Raw genomic sequence first — 19,754 nt, 5'->3', positions numbered from 1 at the left:
AAGCACAAGCTGGAATCAAGATTGCTGGGAGAATATCAATAACCTCAGATATGCAGATGATACCACCCTTATGGCAGAAAGCAAAGAACTAAAGAGCCTCCTGATGAAAAAGGAGAGTGAAAAAGTTAGCTTAAAGTGCAACATTCAGAAAACTAAGATCACAGCATCCAGTCCCATCACTTCATGGCAAATAGATGGGGCAACAGTGGAAACAGTGTCAGACTTTTTTTTTTTTTGGTTCCAAAATCACTGCAGACGGTGACTGCAGCCATGAAATTAAAAGACGCTTATTCCTTAAAAGGAAAGTTATGACCAACCTAGACAGCATATTAAAAAGCAGAGACATTACTTTGCCGACAAAGGTCCGTCTAGTCAAGGCTATGGTTTTTTCCAGTAGTCATGTATGGATGTGAGAGTTGGACTATAAAGAAAGCTGAGTGCCAAAGAATTGATGCTTTTGAACTGTGGTGTTGGAGAAGATTCTTGAGAATCCCTTGGACTGCAAGGAGATCCAACCAGTCCATCTTAAAGGAGATCAGTCCTGAGTGTTCACTGGAAGGACTGATGCTGAAGCTGAAACTCCAATACTTTGGCCACTTTGATGTGAAGAACTGACTCATTTGAAAAGATCCTGATGCTGGGAAAGATTGAAGGTGGGAGGAGAAGGGGATGACAGAGGATGAGATGATTGGATGACATTACTGACTCGATGGACATGGGTTTGGGTGGACTCCGGGAGTTGGTGATGGACAGGGAGGCCTTGCGTGCTGCAGTTCATGGGGTCACAAAGAGTTGGACATGACTGAGCGACTGAACTGAACTGAAGGTAGATTTAATCCTAGGAATTTTTTTCTTTTTGATCTGATGGTGAATGGGATTGTTTCCTTAATTTCTCTTTCTGATCTTTCGTTTTTGGTGTATAGGATTGCAAGAGATTTCTGGGTAGTAATTCTGTATCCTGAAACTTTACCAAATTCATTGATGAGCTCTAGTAGTTTTCTGTTAGCATCTTTAGGATTTTCTATGCATACTTCTTTTCCAACTTGGGTTTCTTTTATTCCTTTTTCTTCTTTGATTATCATGGCTAGGACTTCCAAAACTATGTTGAATAATAGTGGAGACAGTGGACATCCTTGTCTTGTTCCTGATCTTAAGAGGAAATGCTTCCAGGTTTTCTACCATTGAGAATGATGTTTGCTGTGGGTTTGTCGTATATGGCCCTTATTATGTTGAGGTATGTTCCCTCTGGGCTTCCCAGGTAGCTCAGTGGTAAAGAACCCACCTGCCAATGCAGGAGACTTGGGTTCCATCCCTGGTTTGGGAAAATTCCCTGGAGGAGGAAATGGCTATCCACTCCAGTATTCTTGCCTGGGAAATCTCATGGACAGAGGAGGCTGGCAGGCTACAGTTCACTGGGTCAAAGAGTCAGACACGACTGACTGACTGAGCAGGTACACATGCATTATCATTAACTGAAGTGATCAATAATTTTTTCTCCAAACAATGAAGAAAATTAGAGGACAGAAAATGAAAAATTGTTTGGCTATTTTTTTTCTCCAATCATTTCATATCATCTTACTACTTTCAAGGGAAAAAGAAATATAAGTAATCTTAATCAAAGGCATTTCATCATTTGTCACTAGATTGCCATGCTAAGCAATAAGGGTAAAATTTTTATTTAGTGATTAATGTTTTGTATCTGTTTCTTATTTGGAAACTGTCCAGACTTCCAGTCTTTTTTTTTTATTTTTGGCCGGGCTGCATGGCATGTGGGAGCTTAGCTCCCTGACCAGGGATTGAACCTGCGCCCCCTGAAGTGGAAGTGTGGAATCTTAACCACTGGACTGCCAGGGAAGTCCCCCAGTCTTAATTAAATAATTATTTACCTAAGATATTAAAGTTGAGAAAAGTTTTAATGTATAAAACAGATTGTGACATGTATACTATAAAAAAGGTGACAGATGATTTACACAGTAATTTAGACCCTTGATATTTTTATCAAGCTATGTGCTTGAAAGTCAATACTTAATACTCCTCAAAATATAAGAAGGGAAGAATACCACCTACATTAAAAAAAGTCTTTTAAAAATTTTTTTAAAGAAAAACAAGACAAATAATGTCTTCATCGAGATTTCTTTTCTTTTTGTTCTAAAGTATCTCCCAAACACACAATTTTGCTCATGGCAAAAGCTTCCTAAAGTGGCCAGTGCAATTCCAAACTTTGGTGAAACTGTGACAGAATGGTAAGCATACTATTAACAGTACTGTTATCAAGAAAAGATGAAGAAAACAGGTGTTTGGACTGAAAGAGGCACCATTTAGATTGAGAAGACCCTGGGAACTGGAGAGGCTCTTAAAAAGATAGTACTTAGGTAACTTTATCTCCCTTGAGCCTGACCAAAGGGCCAATGGTTTCACCAAGGACTGGCCAGACAAACCTTGTGAAATAAAGCAATTCTCAGAGACACAAAGACAGGGGAGAAGTCCCTACAAAGTGGCTCAGATGGTAAAGCATCTGCCTGCAATGTGGGAGACCCTTGTTCGATCCCTGGGTTGGGTAGATCTCCTGGAGAAGGAAATGGCAACCCACTCCAGTACTCTTGCCTGGAGAATCCCAGGGACGGAGGAGCCTGGTAGGCTACAGTCCAGGGGGTAGCCAAGAGTCGGACATAACTGAGAGACTTCACTTCACTTCACTTCACAAGGTTTGAAATGATGGGAGGCAAAGGAGTATGAATCTCGGGATTCCCCTTGTCCAGCTTGAGGATGGACTTGACCAGGCTTGGCATATCAACTTCATGGAGGCCCCCTGATCCCAGCCCCTGGTGGTCATGTCTTTGTGGAACTTCCCTCCTCCTCGATTGTGGGCTGGACCCATGACTTGCTTCTAACCAGTGGAATGCAACAAAGGAGATAGAATCCAGATGACTGCATTTACATGATAACCTAAGAGGTAGCACCCATCTTGCTGGAGTCTCTCACTCTGATGCTGCTTTTAAAGAAGCAGCTTGCCTTGATTTTTATAGCCACGAGGAAATGAATTCTGCCAACAACCTGGGAGAGCTTAGAAGCAGATACCTGTTCTGTCAAGGCTCTGACAAGAGGCCAGTTTTGGCTGATACCTTTTTTGTAACCTTGTCAGACCCTAAGTGGACTAGCAAGCTAAGCCATGCCCAGATGCCTGACCCAGACAAACAGTGGGGTAATGAGCACATGTGGTTTTAAGCGGCTGAGACTGTGGTACTGTCACACGACAACAGAAAACAAACGCTCTAGCCTGTGCTCATCTCCCAACAGGCTTTTACTCTTCTGGACAATTTCATTTCTAAACATCCAAATGAAGATTTAGATATTTTCCTTTAGTCAGGCATAGCTAAGGTTAAAATAACTTATCCAAACTTTGTTAGACTCTTTGGGTAAAAATTAACCAATGGTCCTCTCCCCATGTAAAACAGTATTAGCCCACTAAAAGATGGGAAAACATCAGCAGGGGCAACTTTCATATCCACAACTGGCCTCAAGCTAACTCCAGCATGGACAGCTTCTGTTGTGGCAAATAGGTATCTCTCCAGTTAGAATGGGGGATTTCCCTGGCTGGGGGGATTTCCCTGGTGGCAAAGATGGTAAAGTGTCTGCCTGCAATGTGGGAGACCTGGGTTCGATCCCTGGGTCGGGAAGATCCCCTGGAGAAGGAAATGGCAACCCACTCCAGTACTCTTGCCTGGAAAATTCCATGGACGGAGGATCCTGGTAGGATACAGTCCATGAGATCGCAAAGAGTTGGACACGACTGAGTGACTTCACTTGAACCAGTTAGAACCAGCCCTGTGAAGTTAGTATCCTTCCGCTTTATATCCTCTCCAGGCTATATATGTACCGGATGGTCAGTAATTGTGGAACTGAAACTGTGACTCCTTGAAGTTTATTAATTCATGGATCTGGCTTCACTTCAGGCAGCACTTCTGCTTGATGCCTAGACTTTGACAGGACAGACACAGGACCACAGGCAGTGAGTATGCCAATGTTACTGCTGCCTGAGCCAGGTTTTAGGAGAGTTGAAGGAAGGAAAATAAAGGGCAATAGAATTCCGAGTCTTCAGCATCATCTTTAGTTATCAGTTGCCACAGATCTCCAAGTACTAAACCTCTCCTAAAATTCTTACTTCTCCCCACCCCTACAACTATCTGAAAAGGAAATAAAGGAAAGGAAATAACTTTCCCTATAGAATTTGTCCCTTCTCATTCTTTTTTTAAATAATAAACCTCAACTGTTGGCAGAGGTTTCTAAGAATTCAAGGAATATCAATAAAGTTTAGGCCAAATGAGATTTATAACTAGAAAATAGATACTATTGGGTGTTAAAGAATAGAATGAAGCCAAGTCCACATATGAACTTATAGAGATGACAGCACACAGCAATCTGTCAAGCTATACCCGGTATCTAATGCCTCTGGCTGAATCTCTGTTCTCCAACAGAGCAGACTAAGCTCCTTTAGGGCAGGAACCACATCTGGTCAGCTCTGGATTTCCCCAACACATAACACACTCTTTACTCAAAGGGCTACTTATAGGCTCTGTAACAACCTAGAAGGATGGGATGGGGAGGGAGGTTCAAGAGGACATATATATACCTACGGTTAATTCATGTTGATGTTTGGCAGAAACCAACACAATACTGTAAAGCAACTATCCTTCAATTAAAAATTAAAAAAAAATGTTTTTAAAGGGCTACTCATAGAGTGTGCTGAATCCAAATGAGAAAACCAGTTTTTAAAAAAGTTAATGATGATTGCTAAGGTGTCACCTGAACCCACGTGTTTAAACATTGCTATTCTTACCCATTTTCCAGTTCACTACTGGGGGGTGGTTGGGGGGGGAGGGGAGATAAACTACCGAGGGTGGGGTGGGGAGTGAATTAAACCAATTAATAGCACTAAAACCTCCAAGTCTACACCAAGGAAGAATCACACCATGTTTAGCCAGTGAAAAGGATTAGAATTTTTTCAATATTTTAATGAGAACTTTCTCACCATCTTTAAATAGAAATGACTTCCACTTTTTACTCTGAAGCTGTTGGGCCGTCAGCACTTCTTCGCTTCCTGGTCCGCTGGGTTCAGAAGCCACCGCGTGACCAGCTCGCCAGTGCTCTTCAGGCACGTGTTGGACATGTCCTCCTCTGTTGGGAGACCCTGGGGCAGCTTCAGGGGCTTGATTCTGTGACATGAGAGGATGCTGTTAGTGTCATACCAGGTAACACATTTTAAGAAACTGCTAGAATAACAAATAACAAACCTTATCAAATGTTTAACTATTTTCAGCTTTGCATTCACTGAAGGGATATTCTTGTGAACTTGAGGAGTGTGTGCCTACAAACAAAGGAAACAACATTAGGGATCAATTTCAACAGTGCAGATGGTCCCATGTGTCAGGAAGAGGTTAAGGTGAAGTCTCCTTCTATCTAAATCAAACTTTCTAATACATTACATGAAATAATACATTTAAACAAAAGAAATATTGAATAAGTAGGTTAAAAGTTTTAAAGGTGGAAAATTTACAGCAAATTTAAACAACACTAAAGATGACTAAAACAGGTACATACTTTTTGTAACCCAAGCATCTTTATTATATCTTTCTCCCAATATGGACGTCTTTTTGTACTTTTTATTCTGGTAACAATATGCAGTTTATGAGGTTGCTGTGGATCCCCACCATATTTTTCATGATCTTCAGGTGAAGGCCGAAAAACCTAGAAAGAAGAACTATAAATGATAAATTTTCAACATAGCTTCAATGTACCCCCCCTTTTTTTTCTTAAAAAAAAACACACAAAAAAACAAAAACTTCACACAACTACATTATGATTTCATATCTAATCATTCTACAATCTTCATCCTCAAATTGAACATTTCTACCAGTCCAACTACTCAGACAGATGAAGTCAAAGGAGTTCATGCACTAAGAAAAACATCACATAGCCAGGGATTTTGTTTTGTTTTGATAAAGAACAAAGCAGGAGGAACCGGATGACAAATGCCAGGAGAAGGCACTGCACTATACCGATGGGCCTTGAACTGCATCCCCTACCCCATTCAAGGAGGGGATAAATATAAACTTACAATAACACATGGGTATTATTAAAAAGAAGTATGTACTGGGCTACATCCCCAAATAAGGATATATGTATAACACTATTTGTAATACTGAAACATTTAAAGGCCATATCCATATTCCTCAATAGCTAAAAAATTATGATTATTGCATAGTCATAATTATTACATTCTAAATAAAACTAGTAATAATATAACTAAATCAGATATGATGCAAATAAATTACGTTGGATTCTACTGAATTTAATGCTGCTATTAAAATAAATAAGGCTTACATTTACCACTTCTGTAGGTACTAACTTTGAAGGATGGTCACAATATACTCTTGAGCAAAAACAACCAAATTTCCACACCACAAAAAAACAAATTTCCACATCACTATGTGTAGCAGGATTCTGTATTTGCTTCATCTATACCACGACAGAGGTTCGTGACATTGTACAGGAGACAGGGATCAAGACCATCCCCATGGAAAAGAAATGCAAAAAGGCAAAATGGCTGTCTGGGGAGGGCTTACAAATAGCTGCGAAAAGAAGAGAAGTGAAAAGCAAAGGAGAAAAGGAAAGATACAAACACCTGAATGCAGAGTTCCAAAGAATAGCAAGAAGAGATAAGAAAGCCTTCCTCAGCGATCAATGCAAAGAAATAGAGGAAAACAATAGAATGGGAAAGACTAGAGATCTCTTCAAGAAAATTAGAGATACCAAAGGAACATTTCATGCAAAGATGGGCTCCATAAAGGACAGAAATCATATGGACCTAACAGAAGCAGAAGATATTAAAAAGAGGTGGCAAGAATACACAAAGGAATTGTACATAAAAGATCTTCATGACCCAGATAATCACGATGGTGTGATCACTCACCTAGAGCCAGACATCCTGGAATGTGAAGTCAAGTGGGCCTTAGAAAGCATCACTACAAACAAAGCTAGTGGAGGTGACAGCAATCCAGTTGAGCTATTTCAAATCCTGAAAGATGATGCTGTGAAAGTGCTGCACTCAATATGCCAGCAAATTTGGAAAACTCAGCAGTGGCCACAGGACTGGAAAAGGTCAGTTTTCATTCCAATCCCAAAGAAAGGCAATGCCAAAGAATGCTCAAACTACCACACAATTGCACTCATCTCACATGCTAGTAAAGTAATGCTCAAAATTCTCCAAGCCAGGCTTCAGCAATACGTGAACCGTGAACTTCCAGATGTTCAAGCTGGTTTTAGAAAAGACAGAGGAACCAGAGATCAAATTGTCAACATCCGCTGGATCATGGAAAAAGCAAGAGAGTTCCAGAAAAACATCTATTTTTGCTTTTCTGACTATGCCAAAGCCTTTGACTGTATGGATCACAATAAACTGTGGAAAATTCTGAAAGAGATGGGAATACCAGACCACCCGACCTGCCTCTTGAGAAACCTATATGCAGGTGAGGAAGCAACAGTTAGAACTGGACATGGAACAATAGACTGGTTCCAAATAGGGAAAGGAGTACGTCAAGGCTGTATATTGTCACCCTGCTTATTTAACTTACGTGCAGAGTACATACATCATGAGAAACATTGGGGTGGAAGAAGCACAAGCTGGAATCAAGATTGCCGGGAGAAATATCAATAACCTCAGATATGCAGATGACACTACCCTTATGGCAGAAAGTGAAGAGGAACTAAAGAGCCTCTTGATGAAAGTCAAAGAGGAATGTGAAAAAGTCGGCTTAAAGCTCAACATTCAGAAAACTAAGGTCATGGCATCTAGTCCCATCACTTCAGGGGAAATAGATGGGGAAAGAGTGGAAACAGTGTCAGACTTTATTTTTTTGGGCTCCAAAATCGCTGCAGATGGTGACTGCAGCCATGAAATTCAAAGATGCTTACTCCTTGGAAGAAAAGTTATGACCAACCTAGATAGCATATTGAAAAGCAGAGACATTACTTTGCCAACAAAGGTCCGTCTAGTGAAGGCTATTGTTTCTCCAGTAGTCATGTATGGGTGTGAGAGTTGGACTGTGAAGAAAGCTGAGCACCGAAGAATTGATGCTTTTGAACTGTGGTGTTGGAGAAGACTCTTGAGAGTCCCTCGGACTGCAAGGAGATCTAACCAGTCCATTCTAAAGGAGATCAGTCCTGGGTGTTCATTGGAAGGAATGATGCTAAAGCTGAAACTCCAATACTTTGGCCACCTCATGCGAAGAGTTGTCTCATTGGAAAAGACTCTGATGTTGGGAGAGATTGGGGGCAGGAGGAGAAGGGGATGACTGAGGATGAGATGGCTGGATGTAATCACCAACTCGATGGATGTGAGTTTGCGTGAATTCCAGGAGTTGGTGATGGACAGGGAGACCTGGCGTGCTGTGATTCATGGGGTCACAAATCTGCAGGCAGATTCTTTACCACTGAGCCACCAGGGAACCCATATATATGTGTGTATACATGTACACACACATACACACACCCTTAAATGTAGAAAGGTCTCAAAAACATTAAGTCGAGAGTCATACCTTTGGGGAAACAGACTGAGGAAGGACAAAGAAAGATGTTACTTTAATCACAAAGAATATTATTCAATCATTAATTTCTCCATGGAGGATCAGGTTACATTGCTAAGTGATGAAAGCAGCTAGAGAAGCATTACAGCCAAGATGATGCACATCTTTAAAAATACGTGAAAGAGGAGTACATGGAGGGTGTGGGCAGTGGTTGTCTCCAAAAAGGTGGGATGAAGGGTATTTTTCTAGAGCTTTTGATGAAATATTGGGTGAGAAGAATGGTGGCAGACACAGGATGGGGTAGGCACACCAAAGAAAAGGAGACGACATAAAGAAATGGTGTGAGGAGCATGAAATATTCAGGAAAAGTCAGTGATTCCATGTGAATAAAGTAGGAAAAAAAAACATGAAAAGCAATGCAGGGGGGGTTAAACCAAGCTCAACTATGCTGAGTCTTTAGAAATTTCCAGAAGGCATATAAAGCTATTGGAGGTTTGAAACAATATGACATTTCAAAGATAGACTTGGAAAGAAAACTCTTTCAAAAGAACTGGAGGTGGAGACTGATACAAAAAAAACTCAGGAAGGACTTAGGGACATGGTTTAAGGGTCTGAATTACAGCAGCTGGAACAGAAAAGGACTGATCTAGGGACTTTGGCCAGCAAAATAGATGGATTTGTGGTGGGTGAGGGAGCAGACGGGGTTGAGACTGACTCAAAGGTTTTCAGTCTGGGAAATCAGACAGAGGATCAACTGACATCACTAATACAGGACAAGCATGTTCTTTTAGTTTGGTTATTTGGAGGGAAAGTAAGACAATGAGCTCAATTTTGGATAACTTGAAATACCTATGGGTTATCCAAGCAGCAAGGTTTAGAAATTATTTGAGAAAACAGGAGTAAGTCTGGGAGATAAGCAACGGGCTACAGATGCACACTTCACGGTCATTTCTATGAGGCTGGAAAGTTTTCACACTCACTACAGCTGGCGATCAAAATCACTGCCTTCCATATTTTAAACAAATGTTAACATCTGTACCTATCCTTTTCTTCCAGAAGTTTACAGTCTAAGAAACACGGAAAGATATGACAATGTAGTTGCAGACCATGACTTGGAAAAAAAGAGAGTTCTGATAAAAGAACATCAAGCATGTTAAGGGTATCAAAATAATCGACAGTAATACTGTTTTAGCTTTTAAACAATCAGTAGAGAATGGTGGTTGCCAGAGACTGGGGGAAGAAGGTATGAGGAGTTACTGTCTAATGGGAACAGAGTTGTTCCAATTTTGTAAGACGAAGAGTTCTGGAGAGGGATGCTGGTGATGGTCACAGAATAATCTGAAAGTACTTAATATCACTGAGTGAAAGTGTTATCGTTCAGTTGGGTCCAACTCTTTCCGACCTCCTAGACTGTAGCTCACCAGGCTCCTCTGTCCATGGAATTCTCCAAGAAAGAATACTAAAGTGGGTTGCCATTCCCTTCTCTAGGGGATCTTCCACACCCAGGGACTGAACCAGGGTCTCCTGCATTGCAGGTAGATTCTTTACCATCTGAGCCACCAGTGAAGCCCATAATATCACTGAAGTGTACACTTAAAAAAACAGTTAAGATACTAAAGTTTATATCTTATGCATTTTACCATAATACTGAAAATTTGGAGAAAACAAAACAAAAATCTATTGAGGGTTTAGCCAGAGTTTTTTCAAAGAATGATAGGTACAGACAAGTTTAGCAGAGAAGATCCAAATTAGCAACAGTTGATAGAGAGTGAAAACCAAGAGCCACAGGGACAGTCTGAGCAGGAGGAAGACAGTTTGTTTTCTCAGGACAACGGTGATATGAAAACACAAAATATTAAGGGAAAAAAACATAATATTTTTTGGAATAAACAGGTTCTGAGATGATAAAAAATCCACTACTTAAAAGACCAGTAGCACAATTTTATTTTTAATAATTATTTACCTAAATCACACTATGTTTAAAACTCTACCCTTCTACCTATATTGACAAATAATTTAACGTCAAAGTTTCCAATATTACAAAAACCAGTACCTTTCAAAATACAACATGTTTTTCAAAAATAGTAACAGGAAAACAAAACCTTGTTCTTACTTCATCTGGAATTCTTGACCTCGTAAATTTGTGACGAATCCAGTCTACACAAACAAGAGGTTCCACACCTTTTGTTGCCGTCTAAAATATGACATAAAACATTTGTTTTTTAGCACTCTATCTAGTGCAGAAACCCAAACCTACTATTTTTAGGTGACGAAAGTCTATTCTTTTTGTTCTTGTGTTAGTCGCTCAGTCTTGTATGACTTTTTGCAGTCCCATGGACTCTAGCTTGCCAGGTTCCTCTGTCCATGGAGTTCTCCAGGCAAGAATATTGGAGTAGGTAGCCATTTCCTTCTCCAGGGATCTTCCCAACCCAGGGATTGAACCTGGGTCTCCTGCATTGCAGGCAGATTCTTTACTGTCTGAGCCATCAGGGAAGCCCTATTCTTATCTAACCTGTAATTATTGAACATTTATCTCAACCACCTAGCTGAATGAATACATCTTATCTTACCACTAACATTAAATATTAATATAAATGTTTAAACCAGCGATTGGCAATAATTTTCTGTAAAGGAGTAGACAATAAATATTTCCAGTTCTGGGCTACATGGTTCCCAGAGCCAAGTCTCAGCTCTGTCACCGCAGGGCGAAAGCAGCCATCGACAATATATAAACAAATTGTTGTGGCTGTGTTCTAATAAAACTTTTTCAAAAACAGATGGTGGGCTGAACCTGGCCTGTAGGTTACAGATCATCAATGCGCTCAAGACAACATACGGTAACTTACCCTTCAACAACACAATGTAAAAGAAAGTCAAAATGAGTTTCCAGTTTTCTTTCTAGTCCCAATAGTGCCATCAACTCTGGGTTCCTGTCTCCTGTCCTCTTTCTACAAGCCTCCGGTAGTATTTCTCCTAGGCTGCCAAAGAAAAAGGATTCACTGCCAATCCTTCATACTAGGAAATTCCTCTGGGTAGGCAGTAATCATTCCCTCTATGCCTTCCCTGGACAGCAGAGGGCACTGGGAGAATAAGCAGGAAGGAATGGGGGCGGGGGGTGGGGGGAAGTGATGGACACAGGCTCTGATCCACCAGGAAATAATACTGACCACTCAAGATTAATCTGAGGCTAAGGTAAGAATCTCAAGCACCTGACATTATCATCATCTAATTGCAGGCCTACCTAGACTCTGGCCCTCATAAGTAGACTAGGCTACTCCACTGCAATTTCTAAAAGAAAGACCAGGAGGAAATACATGAAAGTACAAACATAAATCATCTCTAGGAAATTGTTTCTCTTCTTTCTATGTTTCTACATTTTTATAATTTCCTAAGATTGAAAATGGACTCTCTTTAAAATTGAAGGGAAAAAAATCTAAAAAGATTAAGGTGAACAAAGGGGGATCAACACTAGTCATTTTTTACCAGCAAGTTCTCCAGGAAAAGGTCTTTTGTGATTTCAATTCTTTAGGGATAAAACAGCAAATAAACCAAATAAAATCAACTCTCAACATTAAAAAAAAGAAAAAATATATAAAGAAACTTAAAAATTTAACTTGCCTGTATGTTTTGTTAATTACAAAAGAGATTAAAAGTTCTTAAGGATCGGAGAAGGCAATGGCAACCCACTCCAGTACTCTTGCCTGGAAAATCCCATGGGCAGAGGAGCCTGGTAGGCTGCAGTCCTTGGGGTCTCGAAGAGTCAGACACGACTGAGCGACTTCACTTTCACTTTTCACTTTCATGCATTGGAGAGGGAAATGGCAACCCACTCCAGTGTTCTTGCCTGGAGAATCCCAGGGACGGAGGAGCCTGTTGGGCTGCCATCTATGGGGTCGCATAGAGTCGGACACGACTGAAGCTACTTAGCAGCAGTAGCAGAGTATTTTTAATACCTAATACAATATAAATGCTATGTAAATACAATATAAATGCTACGTAAATTATATATATTGTTGCCTGCCCCCAAAAAAAAAGTTCTTAAGGAATAGAACAGCAAGACAACTGAAAAAGATAATTACTGAAAAGAAACACTTACTTGTAGTCTCCCTGGGGGCCTCTGAACTATTGAGCGCAAAATCCCTGCCATGGATGTGGTGGCTGTTCTCCTTAGAGGCTGTGAGACGAAAAAAATAGATCTGTGGGTCACGTATGCTTTGGAAACGGATAGCTCCCCCATTTCTGTAGTAACAAAAAGCTGAGCAAATTGAAAAGCTGGATGTTTAACAGTACAATCTTGGTTGTTTTAATACAATAAAGACAAGAATTAAGTTATAATAAATGTTTTAGTCAGAGTTCAAGAAAACCATAGGCAGTAATTATACATTAACCATGTACCATTTTCACCAAAAAGTTAAACCCTAAGTTGATCTCAACAACAAAAATGGGCAGTGGAGGTTACTATCATTCAAAAAATCTTCACCAGGGAGGGCAGATAAAGAATGCTTTCCTCTAGTATAACAAAAAAAGAAAGAGCTGGAAAGGACTGAAGAAATCCCAACCCCTAATTGGAACTAATGATCTTCTTACTTTATTTATATGGAAAATGAATCCCAGAGAGGTCAGTCATTTCACCCAAGAGCCTCCAGCTTCAGGGTACAACCGAATCAGGTATTCCTGGTGGTCTTATGCACTTTAATTTCTGACTTAAGAGGATGAAGACGAGATCTCCTTATTGACACTGAGGGCAGGAATACCTGTATTTTTCCGTTGTGTTCTCACTGTTTTACCTCTGCAGACATGTTCCTGTGCAGATCACTACTTCAAAGTTGCCAAATGTTAATTAAAATATTTGACTTCTGAAATTCGTTATCAGCAAAGTTATGAATGTTGTTCTGTTTCTAGTTAACCTTAGCAAATGTACATAATGTCATAATCTGATAGTATTTGACAGTACTTATGTATATAATGTTTCATAAGCATTTTTAATAGGATTTGTACTTTTAAATTTAGTATATAATAAAAAGATGTGTTTGAGTGTCAAAAAAAAAAAAAGAGAGAGTATATGGTCTGGAACCTAATTCTTCTATTACATTTTCATTAAGTCCTAATACCTTTCTGTTAAGAACAGTAGGATGCTCTTTTTTGCTTATTTGCATTTTAAACTATTCTTAATGAACATGCACTGCTTTTATAAAGTAAAAGTCACATTTATTTAGAAAGAGAACAATTATAGCCTAGTATACTGACTTAAGGGCTTCCCTGGTGGCTCCCTTTGCCAAAGGGCAAAGAATCTACCTGCAATACAGGAGACCTGGGTTCGACCCCTGGGCTGGGAAGATACCCTGGAGAAGGAAATGGCTACCCACTCCAGTATTCTTGCCTGGAGAATTCCATGGACAGAGGAGCCTGGTGAGCTAGAGTCCATGGGGTCACAAAGAGTCAGACATGATTGAGTGACTAACACACACACACACACACACACACACACACTGACTTAAACTGAACGTAGAAAGATTAAGTTCATGAACTACATGCCTTAATATATTTTGGATACGTGACTTAATTCATATGTTTCAATTCCCCCCCCACCCCCGCCTCCAAGAACAGAAAGAAAATAACACCTATCTTGCAAATGAATTATTCTAAAAACATCTAGAACAGTACTTGGCACATCAGAAGCCCTTAATAGATAGTAACTTTTACTATTATAAGATCATTAAGTTATTACAAAGCTATAATAAGAGTACCCTAACCTTATGCCAAAATAAAGTAAGTGCTGTATTTCAATGTCTACCAGATTCTGGCTCACTCAAGCTCTGCAGGTTTTTCCTGTGGTGTGGAAAAAGCAATGAAGTTGGGAAATTAATACAAGATGTCCCCCTAAAAGGGCCTGACTTCAGAAAAATTATCAGCAACTGAACCAGTATTTCAAAATTCTGTATCAGTTTTAGAAGAGCTAACTACTATATTCTGAGTGCCCCCAAAGCAAAAATTTTGTTTTATTCATATTCTATACTTGTGGCATCTAGCACACCATCTGATAGACAGCAGGTACCCAGGGTTTGTTGATGCATGTCTGAATCAATTAATGGGTTTCATCCATGGTCCACTCAACCGAGAATTCAGAAGTAAATCAGAATTTCATAACCATCATTCAGATTTTATACTTCAAAGATTACAATACAGCACAGCAATTTCTACTTCAAATTATCCAGTTTGCTTGGCTGGCTGTTTAGATCCTTTGTATCAAGGCTTCTTTAGAAGAGATGCTTACTCCTCCAGCCCTCCAATCAAACAATCTAAATTATTTTCCCTACCATACTTCTTCCTCCAAAGTTAAGTATTTTCTTAGGTACTAACAAAGATAGTAGGTACCTAAGCACAAAGTTAGGTACTAATCCAATTTATTTAGCTTGGCTCTTTGTTAAATCTTTCTCTTATTTAGATTCCAAGCAAAGTGTCCTAACTGGCCTTCCCGCTTCTATTCTCGGAGAAGGCGATGGCACCCCACTCCAATACTGTTGCCTGGAAAATCCCATGGACGGAGGAGCCTGGTAGGCTGCAGTCCATGGGGTCACTAAGGGTCAGACACAACTGAGCGACTTCACTTTCACTTTTCACTTTCATGCACTGGAGAAGGAAATGGCAACCCACTCCAGTGTTCTTGCCTGGAGAATCCCAGGGACAGGTGAGCCTGGTGGGCTGCCGTCTATGGGGTCGCACAGAGTCGGACACGACTGAAGCAACTTAGCAGCAGCAGCAGCAGCAGCTTCTATTCTAATTTCCCCAAGGTCTTTTCCCTACAGCAGCAATCATCTCACTAAATCTGAAATCAGGTAATATCAACACCTCTGCTCAAAACCTTCCAAAGAGCCAGTTTCTCATTGTTAGAGTAGGTGGTTACACACAAGCCAGAGAGGAAGGGTAGAATATCTATGTCATCCGATGACACAGGATTAGTGCTGGAACTAATATTTAGCTAAATAAAGATGTGATGGATATAGAAATAATTATAGATACATATACATACATGGGTTGGCCCTCTTAGCTGAGAGGACCTAAAAACAATGGCATCCCAATAGGAATGAGCACACCCAGTGCTAAGATCTTAGTTCCTAATAGCATTCTCTGATAAAAAGAACCAGGACTCCTTGGAGAAAAGGCTGATTACACAGCTGTAGCAAGGCATATATAAAGCATATATAAAGATAAGTCTGGAGCATCTTGTAGTGCTAGAAAGGAACTACTCAAAAAAGTCAAAAATGACGGGGGTATGTCAAAGGGACTAGAAGCCAACTGAAAGAGCTCCCAGCAGCTACAGCTGAAATAATATGAGCAACAAGGTAAGTAATACAGTTTTGGCATATAACCCAAAACATAAACTAACCATGAATCCATACTGATATAAACAGATGAATAATGAGAGAGAGGGGAAAAAAAAACTCTCTTACAGAAGAATTTCAAATAATTTATGTAGATACTCCCCTCTTAAAGAGGTGGAGAAAAGCTATCAACACTTAAGCATGGGGTATGCTTAAAGACTTTCTGCCAGAGTCAGGAAAGAAGTCCGGGTGGGCGGGGAGGAGGGAATAATGTTACACTAGACAAATCTAACCAACACTACATCTTCAAAGTGATCAAGATTAACATCAGCTGTGATAAATGCCAAGCTGATAGCATGTACGGAATGACAGAACGAGAACAGCACTTCACCTCTATGTCTTCCTTCCAAAAACCCCTTTCATCACTCTAACAGAAAAATATCAGACAGACTCCAGTTGAAGGACATTGTACAAAATACTTGGCCAGTATTTCCTCAAATACCTGACCACCTCAAAACTGTCACGGTCATCAAAACCAAGGTAAGTCTGAGAAACTGTCATAGTCAAGAGGAATACTTGACAACTAAACATAATGTGGTACCTTGGATGGAATTTTGAAAGAGTAAAAGGACATCAGACAAAAACTAAAAAAACCTGAATGAAGTACGACCTTTAGTTAACAAGGTATTCATATTGGCTTATCAATTATAACAAATATACCACACTGATGTAAGATGTTAATAAAGGGAAATTTTGTGTGGGCAGGTGCCGGAGTCCAGCTCCAGCAGCCAGGGATTCAGCCTGAAGGGATGAGCGGTGTCGGCGAGAAACTGAGGCAGCCTCTCATTTTTCTTGGACTGCCTCTTTATTTCAAGCTTATGATTCTCTATTATACTTTTACAAAAGCAGTAGGTCAGAGGTTTGATATTTTTAGTTCCCATGGACCCAGATTTATTTTTCTCCAGAAATCATTGTTGCCCCTCAAAAGGAGCTCCTTCCTTACCGATTCTCTTATCTACTTTTTCTCATGTGTCTTTGTGAATACACTGTAACTCATGCTAATGTCTGGGCTGCATATCACATTCCTCAGTTTATTTCTTATCTTTCTAAGTCCTGTTTGCCCCTAGTATCCTAAGCTCACTATTTCTTAGAAAGGGCTTCTACCTAATAATATCTCTAAAGTCCCTAATTTCTATAAGCTATAGTAGAATATGCTAACACTACAGCAATCCTTAAATCTTTAGCTTCTATTTTAATTATTCCTAAGCCCTAAATTCAGCAAACTCTTTTGCCATAAACACTTTTCTCACAAATGGGCTTCAGATAGCAATCCCTCCCATGGCCTCAAGCTGCGGCCTGTGTGCTCACCCTGGAACACTTTTTGTAAAAGTCCTTGAACAAATGTCAGTGATTAACTTTATGAATTACTCTTTGAGCACAGCTGCAAAAGGCTTTATGCCTTCTTATGCTCCTCTCAAAAACAATAAGCACCTTAATATTCTCTTCAGTCAACTCAGCCGAGGAAAGGGAAAAACAAGTCAGAATCACAAAGCCTAACTCCTTCATTCCGGGTCCGTGCCTGCGGAACAAAGGGAGGGGGTTTAGGGCCATGCCTCCATTTTGTCAGTAATGCCTAACGCGGCTCCCGACAGGCAGGGTATATAGGACATATTAGTATCTGCATAACTTTTCTGTAAATCTAAAATTACTCCAAAATTAAAGTTTATTTACTACTAGACTGAAAACTTCTAACTTAACACCTCTTCATTTTAGACTGGCAGCCAGTCCTTAACCTTCCACCCTGAGGATTTCATCTCCAATTATTCTCCTGCTCAGTTGCTATACACACCCGCTGCAAGAAAGCCCTGTAAGTTGCCAGGCAGGCATACTCCCCTGACTATTCCCTCTACTGGAAGGTCCCTGATATCCACATAGTTAATTCTCTCACATCCTTCAATTTCTGGCTCCAATCTCATCTTCTCAATGAGGTCTACCCTGATTCCATTATTTAACATTTTGACCCAGAGGACAATTGTCAGCACTCCCAATGTCTTTTACTCTACTTGACTTTCTTTCCACAGCCCCTAACATCTTCTAACATAATTTAATTACTTGTTAGGTTTGTCGTTTACCATCTGTTTCCACCCAATAGCATGTGAGTTCCACAAGGACAAAGATTTTAAAATTTTGTTTTGTTTTTGGTTTGCTCTATCTATTCACAGATATATTTCAAGCATCTACCTAAGTAGCACAGCCTTGTAGCAGCCACTCAATTTTCGCTGAATGAAGTTTCACTTCCAGACTTCAGAAGGTGTGATAGTCAAAAGTCATTAACTTTCAATAAAGTAAAAGTTGTTCTTAATAATTAGGCACATAACTCTTGAAGCAATTAAAGACCTTGAAGCAATTATACTGTTTCACTGTACAACTACCTTTCTCTCGGACAGATGAAAAGCCAGGAAAATAAATGCAGGGCTTCCCAGGTGGTGCAGAGGTAAAGAATCCGCCTGCCAATGCAGGAGAGGCAAGCGATATGGGTGCGATCCCTGGGTCAGGAAGATCCCTTGGAGTAGTAGGAAATGGCAATTCACTCCAGTATTCTTGCCTGGAAAATCCAATGGACAGAGGCTGGTGAGCTACAGTCCATGGGGTCACAAAGAGTTGGACAAGACTGAGCACACACACACACACATACACATGAGGAGTATGATCCCACTTCCATTCCATTAAAAAGAGAGAGCAATGTCTGTGAAACTCTAGAAGCCTATCAGAGAAACGTTAGCATATCTGAGGACAGAAGGGCAGGCTACCAGAGCTATTTTCTCAAACTTCCACCCCTGGTATTGTCTGATAGGTTTGTTGCTGTTCTTTTACAATGACCGTACATGTAACTGTTCTTAAAAAAAGAAAACTAATTCCTTTTCTAAAGAGGCAAGACATCTATTTAATAGTAAATGGGGGTCGGGAAGGAACGCAGAACGTAGAACTTCCCTTTGAACAAACTGACATCTCTGAGGGCAAGAAATGCCTCTTTTTTGAACTCTAATGCCTACTAGGCAGCCCTCCTAAGTGCCTCTTGGGAAAATACAAAACAAAACAACGCAGAACAAGTAGCTTTGAGTAGGTGGCGATCAAGACACGGTTGCAAAATCACGACTGTTGGTAAAACGGTAATTTTTTTTTTTTTTGCCTGCGTCCCACAGCAAGCGGGATCTTAAGTTTCTCTACCAGGGGTGGCACCCACGCCTCCTGCAGCCCAAGCGAGGAGTCTTAACCACTGGACCGTCAGGGAAATCCCAAAAGGTAAACTAAGCCAACTCCGGAGGGTTTGCGTTCTAAAATGCAGCAATTTTTAAATTAGACAATTTTGTGTCACCATTAACAATTCGTTAGGCTGACCCCAGCAGAAAGCCAAAGTTACGGATAAAACAGAAGCACAGAAAATGCTAAAACACCCTTTCCCGCCAGACTGCCAGGCCGGGGACGCTCAGCCCTCGAGCTCCAGGAAGCGGGGCTCCTCAGGCCGCATCCCGGGATCCCTCAAACCGGGAGACGTGATCCAGGCGGTAAGCGGCTTTTCGGGAGACCAAGGGCCAACCCTGGCCGCAGGCCCATACAGCTTACTGTGACCCGTAAACCCAGAACTGGATAGACAAAATCAATCCTCTTCTGCATAGGGTTCCCAGATATATGCTCCTAGCAAAAGTGCAATACCTTCAGGCACTCACTCCCCACTCACCAGCAGTTGCTAGAAGTCTCTCAGCCTTAAGTTAACCACTGAGAACAGGAGCCGAGGAAGGACCCAGAGTGCCACACTCAAACTCGGCCGTAACAGTGCGTACACACAGTG

At 40.6% G+C, this 19,754-nt stretch overlaps 1 protein-coding gene across 4 annotated transcripts; it reads right to left on the bottom strand.

Annotated features, from left to right (window-relative positions):
- Window positions 1–4,984: 4,984 nt before the first annotated feature.
- On the bottom strand, window positions 4,985–19,751 carry MRPL30 (mitochondrial ribosomal protein L30). 4 transcript variants are annotated; one of them, XM_027554681.1, is made up of 7 exons: window positions 19,644–19,732; window positions 18,337–18,509; window positions 12,679–12,756; window positions 10,696–10,776; window positions 5,599–5,745; window positions 5,292–5,365; window positions 4,985–5,213 (listed from the first exon to the last, which is right to left on the bottom strand). In XM_027554681.1, the coding sequence occupies exons 3-7, from the start codon at window positions 12,727–12,729 to the stop codon at window positions 5,081–5,083; spliced, it is 486 nt and encodes a 161-aa protein (XP_027410482.1). In that variant the 5' UTR covers window positions 12,730–12,756; window positions 18,337–18,509; window positions 19,644–19,732; the 3' UTR covers window positions 4,985–5,080. The 4 variants fall into 4 exon arrangements, with proteins under 4 accessions (XP_027410482.1, XP_027410483.1, XP_027410484.1 ...); XM_027554682.1 differs by lacking the exon at window positions 18,337–18,509 and having other exon boundaries at window positions 19,644–19,751; XM_027554683.1 differs by lacking the exon at window positions 18,337–18,509 and having other exon boundaries at window positions 19,619–19,703.
- Window positions 19,752–19,754: the final 3 nt, after the last annotated feature.

This window comes from Bos indicus x Bos taurus, chromosome 11, assembly GCF_003369695.1.
Source record: "Bos indicus x Bos taurus breed Angus x Brahman F1 hybrid chromosome 11, Bos_hybrid_MaternalHap_v2.0, whole genome shotgun sequence".
Taxonomy (NCBI): domain Eukaryota; kingdom Metazoa; phylum Chordata; class Mammalia; order Artiodactyla; family Bovidae; genus Bos; species Bos indicus x Bos taurus.
This window is presented reverse-complemented; position numbering and strand designations above follow the sequence as displayed.